This window comes from Gossypium hirsutum, chromosome A09, assembly GCF_007990345.1.
Source record: "Gossypium hirsutum isolate 1008001.06 chromosome A09, Gossypium_hirsutum_v2.1, whole genome shotgun sequence".
In the NCBI taxonomy this organism is placed as follows: Eukaryota; Viridiplantae; Streptophyta; class Magnoliopsida; order Malvales; family Malvaceae; genus Gossypium; species Gossypium hirsutum.
In genome coordinates, this window is record NC_053432.1 from 72,405,875 (window position 1) to 72,416,171 (window position 10,297).

A 10,297-nucleotide genomic window follows, 5' to 3' on the forward strand; every position below is an offset into this window, starting at 1 on the left:
AGGTTAAAGTCTCACTCAGAAATAAACAGACAACAGTAAGACAGAATAACAGATATATGGGTTTTAAGAAAATAACCATGAAATAAATTGAATTGTAAATAAAAGATAAGAACTTATAATGAACACTATTATATTATTTCTCTAAGTATCGTTACACTGGGGCTCAGATACCAATTACAAAGGATTAAAGGGAAATATGGAAGACTATATATTGTATTATAAAAGTAGAAGTAAAGGAAAAGTTTTTACAATGAGAAGTTGGTGAATGAAAAGTAAAAAGGAATATTTCTAAACTATTTTTGGATTTGATGCCTTCTTTAAGCTTCTTCCTTTCCAATTTATAAGAGAATTTTAAAACTCTATTTAATTTTCTTTAAATCCCACACAATTTTTTGATAAGGATCCAAGGATCTTGTCTCATCATCAACATTGTTGCTTCCACATTGCAATGTCTTGTCACATCATTGATTTGATGGTTGATCCACATTACAATCTTTTTTGTTTGCAAGGTATTAATTAGTGAATAATATTTATATTATTATTCAAAGATAATATTTCTAATTTATAATATTATTTTCACTTTTTGAATCAATATGCATAGTATGATTGCAGATTTTATCTTTGTATAGATAATCTGTTTCTTCCATGATATTCTCTGGTATCTAAAATCATCCGTTACCTATTATGTCTTAACACTGAAAGGTCTAAAGTCTCACTCAGACATAAATAGGTAACAGTAAGACAGAATAACAGATATATGAGTTTTAAGATAAATAACTATGAAATAAACTGAATTGTAAATAAATTCATTACTTGCTCTATTTTATAAACCATTCAAATGTGTTGGGCGTACTTGTAAAAAGTGATTAAACTTGTACCGGATGGTAATGGATAAAAACGAAGAGGTGCTAAACCTGTATCAGGGTTGCCAGAAACAGAGCACCATTTAGATCTATCTCTATTCTTTATTTCCAAAAAAGTCTTGGTAGATTAAAGGCATTGGTATATCGTTTTAATTTTTTTTTCTATAAAGCATAAAACTTTGTCATTGACTTTCATTCCGACCAGCAAGAAGAGCATCAGCTGCAGCATCCAAGTCATGAGGGAAAAAAACCCTGCATAACCCAGAAAGCCTAATTTAGCAGAGCAAATAAATCTCTAACGGTAAGGATGATGATGAAAAAGGAAAAAAAGCTTATTATCAACTCAGATGCGCTAACATGCTATAGACCAAATAATTACCCACTTTGGTCAAATGTTCAATCAGTCCAACTTCTAAGCTGTTTGCTCACTATGTAAGCACTTTATCTAGTGCCTAATTGCCATTAAACTTTAAAAATTCCTACAATAGCAAAACAAAGTTACCTGCAGGTGTTCTGGTACAATGTTGCACTAAACAGATCAATGTCAGTGATTCCTTTACAGCCAGCTATCACCTCAAGAACTTGCCTGGAACACAACCACCAGAAAAAACCAAGACAAAATGTGTTGAATATTAATGAATCAGTTAATATGGAGGAACATTCTCTATGTAGTATAAACTGAAAGAGCACATTATGTTCTTTGATGTTATTAGCTATATTGCAGTCAGTTCCTGACTCCTTCCAATATACTATGGATGAAATCTTCTATTTTCAAAAAGGTTTCCTGAATAATATATTTTCAGTAAAAATTTTTAAGTTAAGAAAAAAATTATTAGTTATTCTGCTACACTGGAAAAAGCAGTTTCACTCACAGCACTAAACAAGGTTCATTACGCCCTTTAACAAGACACTCTTTGTCATACTTCTCTTTCTTCTTAGAAGGCCATAAGGATTTCACAAAATTAATCCCAGCATGAGTACTCTTGATTTCACAATATGGAGAATCAGTCTCAATCATCATTCTTTCAACAGGTATGCCCCTCACAGCATCAAGATTTTCAGCCATCTTCAGAGAGCATCCATTTACACCTGTAAAATAACCAAAGCTAAAAGACTCGCTAGGTTTACAGGAGCCCAATATATCTATAGCAATGAATGACTTCAAACAAGAAGGAAATATCATTTCAATCAACTTGTTTGACTGAGTGAAGAAATGTAAGTGTGCTCAAAGCTATCGCCTGAATAAAAAGACAATAGTTGGAAGATACAAGGTAGCCAGCAGATGCCATATCACTGCATGCATAGCAACAAGACCTGTTTGGTGAAGATGGCGTGTATAAGTTGCATTCTCACCTATATACATGTTATGAAATGAGAGAAGCTTATCACGGTCTTCAGCACTACCGGTAAATGAATGAGAAACCCCACCAGTGAACCTTTCAAAGTGAAAAAAAAAAAAAAAAAAAAAAAACAGCAGACTTCAGCATTTACACGTTAACTATAAACCAGTTAACTAATATTCTTTTCATATTCAAGAACAAAGATGGTTTACAGTGCTAGCAGGCACAAAAATGAAGAGATTTTCACTAGTGTAGGAAAGATTCAGAAATCTAACTTGTTAATATTTCGTTCCATAATTTCACAGAAATCTTCTGCAGCTGCACGCATATGCAGAAACATGGGCAGCTTTGTGGCATATGCTAATTCAAACTGCTTCTCAAAATACCTAGTTTTGGCAAAGAAAAGTTAGAAATGTTTAATTATACAGAAGAAAACAAACAAATATAAAATAAGAGAAGGAGCATAATCCTTTCTCATGGCAGCCACTTACTTCTTTTGAACTTCTGGTGGGCAAAAGTGAAGCCTGTCATAATCCAATCCACATTCACCAATTGCAACCACCTAAGTTAAGGCAAAATTCATAGTATCTAACTATAGTAAGACTAAGATTACAATCCTGATAAAATGTAGATATGCAATAGGTTACTAGATCTTTTTGGACCTATATAAACTGATTAAAAGAAAACTACTTTATCCTAGCAATTAATAACATAAATTACGTTATTATTTTTCCTCCAACAGAAATCCTACATACATGCTAGGGAAACAATTAAATGAACGAGAAGGTATGAAGAAAGTACATATGAAAAGAAAGAAGGGAAAACAGAGCACTAGTATGTTCTAAGATCTTTCAATTGTCTAAACAACAATTCTGCACAGAAAGCAGCTAACAGCTGAAATTCAAACATCTGAATGTATAAATTTCCACAAGTGTTCACATCTCACATCAACAGGCCAGAATGAGAATGCAAAATCTAAAATGTCGCTAAATTTAAAGTTCAATGACCAATAAGGAAAACACACCTTCCCTTTTTGAATTCCCTCCTTAGCCAATGCCAAAAGAGCTTGAAAATGTTTTTTAGGATCCCCACTCTCTTCAAACTCCTAAATAAAATATATGAAGCCATGTTGACAAATTTTGCTGACAAACCACACAGTTAAACATGTAATCCAAAAACAAAAGGACCAAAGACAACGTTTCTAGAAATAAGACTAACCTTGCATCTAGTTGGGTGCACTCCAACTGTGCAGAAAAGCCTCCCTGTAATGAATATCAAACCTTCGACAATGAGCAAAACACATTCTAAAGCAAAATAAAAGGCAGACGTGGCAACAAATAAAGCACTATAAATAGACCATCAGTTTCTGCAATAGCAAGAGCTTCCTTTGACTCCTCAAGGGAACCACCCGTAACCTGCACAACAAATCTATTACCATGAATTATACATTTCCATCAACATAAAAAATTGAAACTCATTATTCTTTTGTACAAGTCGAAATTATTTCCAGCCGCTTCAGAGAAAATACTTTCATTCGGGGTTCAAAATTAAAATACCATCTCAATAATTTCATAAAGAAATGAACTCAAATTTATTAAGAGTCCACGAGCTCACTAAAACTCTAAGCTTCCAATGGAACTGAACTATTACAATAATTCAATAACCAAACATAGTAAAATGCAAAGAGAATATGAAAGATGGGGTAACTGACGATAATTCGATCGACGCCAGCGTTCCAAGCTCGACTCAGAACAGTAGCAATATCAGAAACATGATGTTGCTTGCCGTTATAAATGCCTTTAAACATGCCATCTGTGTGCGAATAAAGGATAATCCAAGTGGAGAATAAGAAGCACAGATTGAGAAAGAAAGATGAATTGAAGACAAAGATCGGAATAGAGCATGACCTATTCGATGAAATGTGTGAAAGAGTTACCTGTGAAGTTGACAGCGATATCTGTGTATTTTGGGACAGAAAAATTGAAACGGAGAGAGTGTTAAGGGAATGAGAGACGAAAGAAAGGAATTGAACAAGGGGAAATGAGATAGATTTACTTGCCTATCATCCGTATTGGCGCCATGCTAGAGATAGAATGTGTAAAGGAGAGAGAGGGCTTTTCAAACTACTTGCTTTCCTTCTCCGCTCCAAGTTTTTGCTTCGCCTTCTGCAATTTTTGTATAAAGGCCCACTAGGCCCAAACAATAAAACCATTTCCAGGTTTAATGGCCCATCAGGCCCAAAATCAAGGGAAAAAAGCAGAATAAATGTTGAGAGTGGGATTTGAACCCACGCCCTTTCGGACCAGAACCTTAATCTGGCGCCTTAGACCAACTCGGCCATCTCAACAATCCTTTCATTAGGACACATAAATTTTATTTTACGAATGATATTAATAAATAATCACGTATTATTTTGTTTTCAGGTTATTGATATTGGTTCCAAAAAAAAGATAGGTATTATCACTATAACCGTAAATGGACGAAGACAATTCATTGAAGGAACTTTTTATATGAAAATAAACATATATGCTCAAAGGTACAAGCATCTAAATACTAAAGCTGAGGTAAGAAATGTTTCCTGTGTTCCTCTCATTAGCTATTTCTTTGTGGTTAGTGGTTAGTGGAGGGTCACCATTGCTGAATTATGATTCAAAATCCAAAGTAGTACAGCCAAAAGGTTCCATTCAGGATATAGGTGATTGGATATTTAAATTCTCCCAAAAACTAAATTTTATTTATAAACTAGTACAGAATAATAACATGTATATCTCAATATATGGATAGATATGTCTACATCAACATCTGTACCTGTTGGAACACGTAAACATCTGTAGCAACCAAGCACGCAGGCAGAATCTAGACAAAAAAAATATCTACTAGTTACAGGAAAGAATTAATAATCAAAACGGTGTCTCTCCAAGAAATTGTATGAGAATTGTGGAAAGAAATTGATGCCATTTCTTTCCCAACTCCAATCTCCAACCCTGTCTGCTTTCCTAGTAAACAACAAATAATATGTAGTTGAGAGCTTCAAAGCAATTCAATCAAATGTCTCAGCCCATCAAGTTTTCATTAAACTAACCCTAACACAAGGGAGGCAAATGCAAAAACGCAGATCTCATCCAAGAAAACTGCATAGCTAATATTCTGATCGATGCCTAATCAATGCCAGCTTATTGTTGAGGTGGAGGTGGAGGTGGCGTTGAAGTTGTTGCTGGTGACGGTGGGGTTGGGCTGTTCTGGCCACCGCTGCTGCCGCCATTGTTTTCCCATGGTCTCACGGTGAATATCACCACAAAGAAGATGATGGAGAGCAAAAGTATGATAGCATAACAAGTCCATTTCCGGGTATTTTTCTGGTAGGTCCTAGCCGTTTGCAACCTCTCAGTGCCACCCCTCACAAATGAATTAGCTCGGTTCACTTGGCTCTCAATGTCATCCAGTTGCTCACCTTGAGCCTCAACCAGCACTGCCATGTCCAAGAAAACTTGGTGCAAGTCCTTGAGATGCCTCTCCAAATCCTTCACAGCATCATGCCTTTCTTGAATCTCATTGATTGTGTCCAAAATTCTTCCCCTCCCTTGTTCTTGAATGGCTTTTTGCAAGAAAGTCTCACTCTCTCCTGCAAAATTTTAACACAAGTTCCCCATCTTAGTCCCAAATGTTTTTTCATATTTCCTTGCACAATAAATGCAATGCAGCTTCCTCAAACACCTTATGCTCTGATATTAATAATTCTAGAACAAGAATTTAGCAAAGCTTCAGTTTTATGCAATTTTTCATACATGTCTCCGTTTTAACTGTGTTAGAAATTTCTAGATTATACCCAAAATTTCCGTATAACTATTTCACTTATAACCATCACCACTAAAAAAGTCTCGATTAACCAGATTGAACAACAACATGCTTTGGAAAAGAAAGCAAATGGGAGAACTGACCAGTTGAAATCAAAAGATCAAGAGTCTTGTCATCAGGATTTTCCCCCGTAACCGTAAAATATCTTCTCTGAACAGTTTCTCTATACTCGGACGAGATCCTCTCTCTCAACTCGTTAAAACTTTCCATAGAATCCTTCAACTTCTTTCTCAACCCGTTCACGACCGACGTCCTCGTCCGGTCCGATGAAGAGCCCGGTCCACACCCAGGCAAGCTCCTGTTAGCGGCGTTGGACCGGTCAAGCGCTTCCAGCCTAACTTTGATAAGCTTGGCCTTTTTCAACGCCATGGCCACGTCCCCATCCATCTTGGCTCTTAAATCTCTCACGGCTTTCGCGCTGTGCAACGTCTTGCTCTGCTCATGAGACGAGGAAAGGTGGTCGTTCAGCCTCTCCAGCTCTTTCAGCTCGTCTTTGATGGACTCCACATCGTCGAAGAACTTGTCAAGGTTGACACCGCGGGAGGATGGAGACGATTCTGTCATCTGGACTGCGTGGTGGTAGGGGGAACCTTCTTCGCTTCGGAAGCGAGTGAAAGAGCCTGAAAACAGATTGTTCATCTTGGGGTCTTCTAATTAAAATCTCTTCAAGGCTTTAAAAACGTTGGTTGGATCAGAAGGAAATGGTACTAATATGGGGGGACGATGTTTGGTGTGTATCAAGTCATAAAACCCAATTTCAATCAGATTAAAAAAAAAATAGAGACTTTTGAAAGGGATATAGAGAAATGGGTATTGGAGGTATAAAGATTTGGGGAGTGGGTGAAGGAGGAAGGTGGGAATTTGGTCAAGAAGATCTCAAGTTTCAACTAATGGGGATTGGACAAGTCAACTGGTGAAGGAGAACATGAACTCGAAATGTAATGCCATTCTGGCTACGTAATTTGTCCATTTGTTCTGATAGCGAAAGAAATGAAAATAGAAAGAGGAAGCATCTTAGAAAGTGGAAGCAAAGACACAGCCAAACATAGGGAAAACGCGTGGGGATACCATTGAGTTTTATTTTCGATTTAAAATTGATCTTTCGGATGTCAATTTTCCATCAATTTAGCAATGGCTGGATTTATGCACTTTCACTCTTTCTATTTCTGAACTCTGTGTGTTTTTTGTTGAAGGAAAGTGTTATTTATTTCTAATTTTATAATGTATTGTTTTGGTCAATTGTAGTAATCGAGTGAGATGGTTGGAGACACCAATACTTGGGTAAACTTAACAAACAAGCAAACCATTTGCATTTATCTGTTCAAATAGGATTTGAGTGTCATGAGATCAAGATTTGTTGACATGGTTAATTACGTGTTTTACATATAGATTTTAGAAAGACTATTAAAAATCTCTGTTTTTGAGGACTATAAAAACTGAATTGAATTGGGCAAATACAAGCAGAGTTCGAAACAAATCAAAGGACTTGGAGTAATTACCATAAAACAAACAAAGCTGAATTGAGATGTCACGTCACTATGATTTCTTTTTATGGAATGTCGTAATGATTCCTAATCTGCCTAGTTACAAAATATGACTTTATTTAGTTATATCAATTCAAGCACGTCATCCGAGTTAAGTTAACAAGTAAGCAAGTATTCTTGAAGCAGATAAGACATGTCCAGAAACAGAGTTGTCCTCAAAGACTCATCAAAGAGAGAGGTGCAGGCAGGCCATGCAAAGCAATGAATATGTTGGTTGGTTCACCTAATTATCAAAAAGGAACCCTGACTCGAGACTTACAACATAGTGATGCCCCACGAAATTGAATGAACAAATGGAAGGAAAACTTGGTTAATTAAACAAGGCAATGAAAGTGCTGTTATTATGAGCATTTTGGGGTTAAGAAGACAAGTTTTGAATGATTAGCTTACCTTTGATTCATTTTTATCATATTTTTGGTTGATTCTTGAATTAGCACTTTCATCTTGATCCATCCACAACCTCTGAACCTACCGTGTCGATTTCCAAGGGAGGTAAAGGAGGCGGATACATATCTGGTGGAAGGTCCGGCAATGGAGATTCATTCTGAAGAACATTAAGAACTTGTTCTGCAGTAGGCCTTTCACTGTGATTAGGATTTGTACACCATAACCCCACAGTCAACAAGCATCTCATTTCATTTGCATCGAAATTCTCTAACCTTGCATCAGCGGCCTCCACCACAATACCACCAAGGTATAGCTGCCACACCACCCTTACCAATGCACCATTTCGAGGCCTTCTCCCACGGCAAATTTCCAGGGCTACAATCCCAAAGCAATACATGTCTGTTTCTTTGCGAGCTCTTTGTTCTTGCATATATTCCGGTGCTAAGTATCCAGGTGTTCCCACAACCATTGTTGTTTGAGTCCTCTCTCCCCGGTCCACGAGTTTCGAAACTCCGAAATCACAGAGCTTAGTCGTGAAATCCAGGTCTAGCAACACATTATCTGATTTGATATCTCTATGGAGAACACACTGCTCTTCGCCTTCATGAAGATACTGAAGAGCTGACGCCAAGCCTATAGCTATTTTATACCTTACATGCCAAGAGAGTGTTGGTTTTTCGCCATGAAGATGGCTCTCAAGGCTGCCGTTTGGCATGTATTCATACACAAGTAACAGTTGGCTTTTTTCATGACACCAACCGGTTAACCTTACCAAGTTTTCATGTTTTAAACGACTTATTACATTAAGTTCGTTGATAAAAAAACTCTCGGACTTGGCAAATATTCTTTTTACTGCAACTATGCTATGATCATCCAATTTTCCTTTATAAACATGCGCGGACCCTCCTTGGCCCAACCTTTTGTTTTCTGCAAATCCATTGGTAGCTTCATATAGTTGTTGGTACCCAAATCTTATCTGTATACCTCCTCCATCAAAATGTGTTCCATTTTTCAGCCGTAGGCAACCTTTAATGCCCCCTTTCTGCAGCAGGAACCAAACTGTTAATAGGCCAAGCAACAACACGACTGCACAAACTGGAACAAGAACAATCACATATGTTCTTGTGCTCTTTTTTTTACTAGGCTTTGGTTGCTTGGTTTCCAAATTCGAGGTGAATTTCCATGATTTAATGGTATTGTACTCTGTCAACTGGCCTGTTCCGGCTGACAATCCAATTTTAACCTACTGCGGGAGAGTTTTCATCAGATCGATCACATAAGAAAGAGAAGAATTACCCATAAAAACAGGATTTTCATCATATGTCCAGAACACACTCAGGTTTTTGGTAATGGCATTGTAAGTAATCCAAGCGTTCGCCAATTTCCCACTGTTTGAACCAGCATTCCATGGGACATAAACAGCTGACGCCATGGAGTTGTTATTGATCTTGTAGCGACGTAAAAATTTCTTCTTTTGGTCACTAATTGAGGCGATTTATTGGAAATTTAAAAACCGACTTTCGATTTTATTAAAAAAGGGAGTCGCCACCGACCCTTTTTCCTAGGTGTTATCGGACACCTAATAAATCCTCATTTTCGAAAGAAAATTTATTTTTTAAACAAAAAAAAGGCCGAGTTTAGGTCTACGTTTAAAGCCAAAGAAAAAAATAGGGTTCGGGAGTCGGTTACGCACGAGGAAGGTATTAGCACCCTCGCGACGTCCAAAATTGGTATCTTAATAAACTTGTGTTGTCTTGATTTTCAAAAGTACAAATTCAATCTGACATTTACTCGTGATCCAACTGAAAAATGAGAATTTTTAGTTTTCGATTTTTTTAGAAAGGGTGTCCCATTTTTAACACGAGCCGATGAATTTCACCCAACATAGCGATGAAATCGATGGCTTAATGTTAAATCGGTACATTGCCTTATTTTTGAAATTAATTAAAACATGAGAAAAAAATATTCCTAAAGTGAGAAATTAAAAATAGATAAACGATACAAAAAAAAGATATCATTAATGAAAAATATTAACATGGAATACTAGAATATTAGAATAACAATAATAACGATATTTACAAAAATAAAAATAAAAACAAATCATGTACTAATAATAAAATAGGAAAAAATATATATTTGATAATAATAATATAAAATAATAATATGTACATAAAAATACATATATATATGCATATAATAAATATATGTAATAATAATAATAATATCTACAATAAAAGAAAATATTAGGAAACGTACATAAAAATATATACATAAAATTTTTTTTACAACAATAATATAAAATAATGAT

The 10,297-nt window shown here is 36.1% G+C and overlaps 3 protein-coding genes and 1 non-coding gene across 6 annotated transcripts; all 4 read right to left on the reverse strand.

The window, feature by feature from the left end:
- Positions 1-794: 794 nt before the first annotated feature.
- On the reverse strand, positions 795-4,393 carry LOC107889450 (putative deoxyribonuclease TATDN1). 3 transcript variants are annotated; one of them, XM_016813869.2, is made up of 12 exons: positions 4,263-4,393; positions 4,140-4,160; positions 3,915-4,015; positions 3,561-3,618; positions 3,422-3,465; positions 3,228-3,308; positions 2,695-2,765; positions 2,479-2,589; positions 2,217-2,299; positions 1,736-1,952; positions 1,366-1,449; positions 795-1,115 (listed from the first exon to the last, which is right to left on the reverse strand). In XM_016813869.2, exons 1-12 carry the CDS (start codon positions 4,282-4,284, stop codon positions 1,046-1,048), a joined length of 963 nt encoding a protein of 320 aa, XP_016669358.2. In that variant the 5' UTR covers positions 4,285-4,393; the 3' UTR covers positions 795-1,045. The 3 variants fall into 3 exon arrangements, with proteins under 3 accessions (XP_016669358.2, XP_016669359.2, XP_040932580.1); XM_016813870.2 differs by having other exon boundaries at positions 4,111-4,160; positions 4,263-4,346; XM_041076646.1 differs by lacking the exon at positions 3,228-3,308.
- A 76-nt stretch (positions 4,394-4,469) lies between these two features.
- Positions 4,470-4,550, reverse strand: TRNAL-AAG (transfer RNA leucine (anticodon AAG)). Its single transcript has one exon. It is a non-coding gene; the product is annotated as a tRNA-Leu (tRNA).
- A 365-nt stretch (positions 4,551-4,915) lies between these two features.
- Positions 4,916-7,288, reverse strand: LOC107889449 (syntaxin-121). The gene is made up of 2 exons (XM_016813868.2): positions 6,142-7,288; positions 4,916-5,825 (listed from the first exon to the last, which is right to left on the reverse strand). Exons 1-2 carry the CDS (start codon positions 6,695-6,697, stop codon positions 5,377-5,379), a joined length of 1,005 nt encoding a protein of 334 aa, XP_016669357.2. The 5' UTR covers positions 6,698-7,288; the 3' UTR covers positions 4,916-5,376.
- A 753-nt stretch (positions 7,289-8,041) lies between these two features.
- LOC107890109 (L-type lectin-domain containing receptor kinase IX.1) lies at positions 8,042-9,421 on the reverse strand. Its single transcript, XM_016814621.1, has 2 exons — positions 9,286-9,421; positions 8,042-9,204 (listed from the first exon to the last, which is right to left on the reverse strand). Exons 1-2 carry the CDS (start codon positions 9,419-9,421, stop codon positions 8,042-8,044), a joined length of 1,299 nt encoding a protein of 432 aa, XP_016670110.1.
- Between the last annotated feature and the right edge of the window lie 876 nt (positions 9,422-10,297).

Bases quoted from the DNA above. Each gene is read 5' to 3' on its own strand.
- LOC107889450 (XM_016813869.2), bottom strand. From the start codon at position 4,284: ATGGCGCCAATACGGATGATAG. The intron at 2,766-3,227 runs GTGTGTTTTCCT...GCCTTAACTTAG, and splicing joins AGGGAATTCAAAAAGGGAAG to GTGGTTGCAATTGGTGAATG. The intron at 1,953-2,216 runs GTGAGAATGCAA...GTTATTTTACAG, and splicing joins ATTTCATAACATGTATATAG to GTGTAAATGGATGCTCTCTG.
- LOC107889449 (XM_016813868.2), bottom strand. From the start codon at position 6,697: ATGAACAATCTGTTTTCAGGCTCTTTCACTCGCTTCCGAAGCGAAGAA. The intron at 5,826-6,141 runs GTCAGTTCTCCC...AAAATTTTGCAG, and splicing joins TGATCTTTTGATTTCAACTG to GAGAGAGTGAGACTTTCTTG.
- LOC107890109 (XM_016814621.1), bottom strand. From the start codon at position 9,421: ATGGCGTCAGCTGTTTATGTCCCATGGAATGCTGGTTCAAACAGTGGG. The intron at 9,205-9,285 runs GTAATTCTTCTC...CAGCCGGAACAG, and splicing joins TGAAAATCCTGTTTTTATGG to GCCAGTTGACAGAGTACAAT.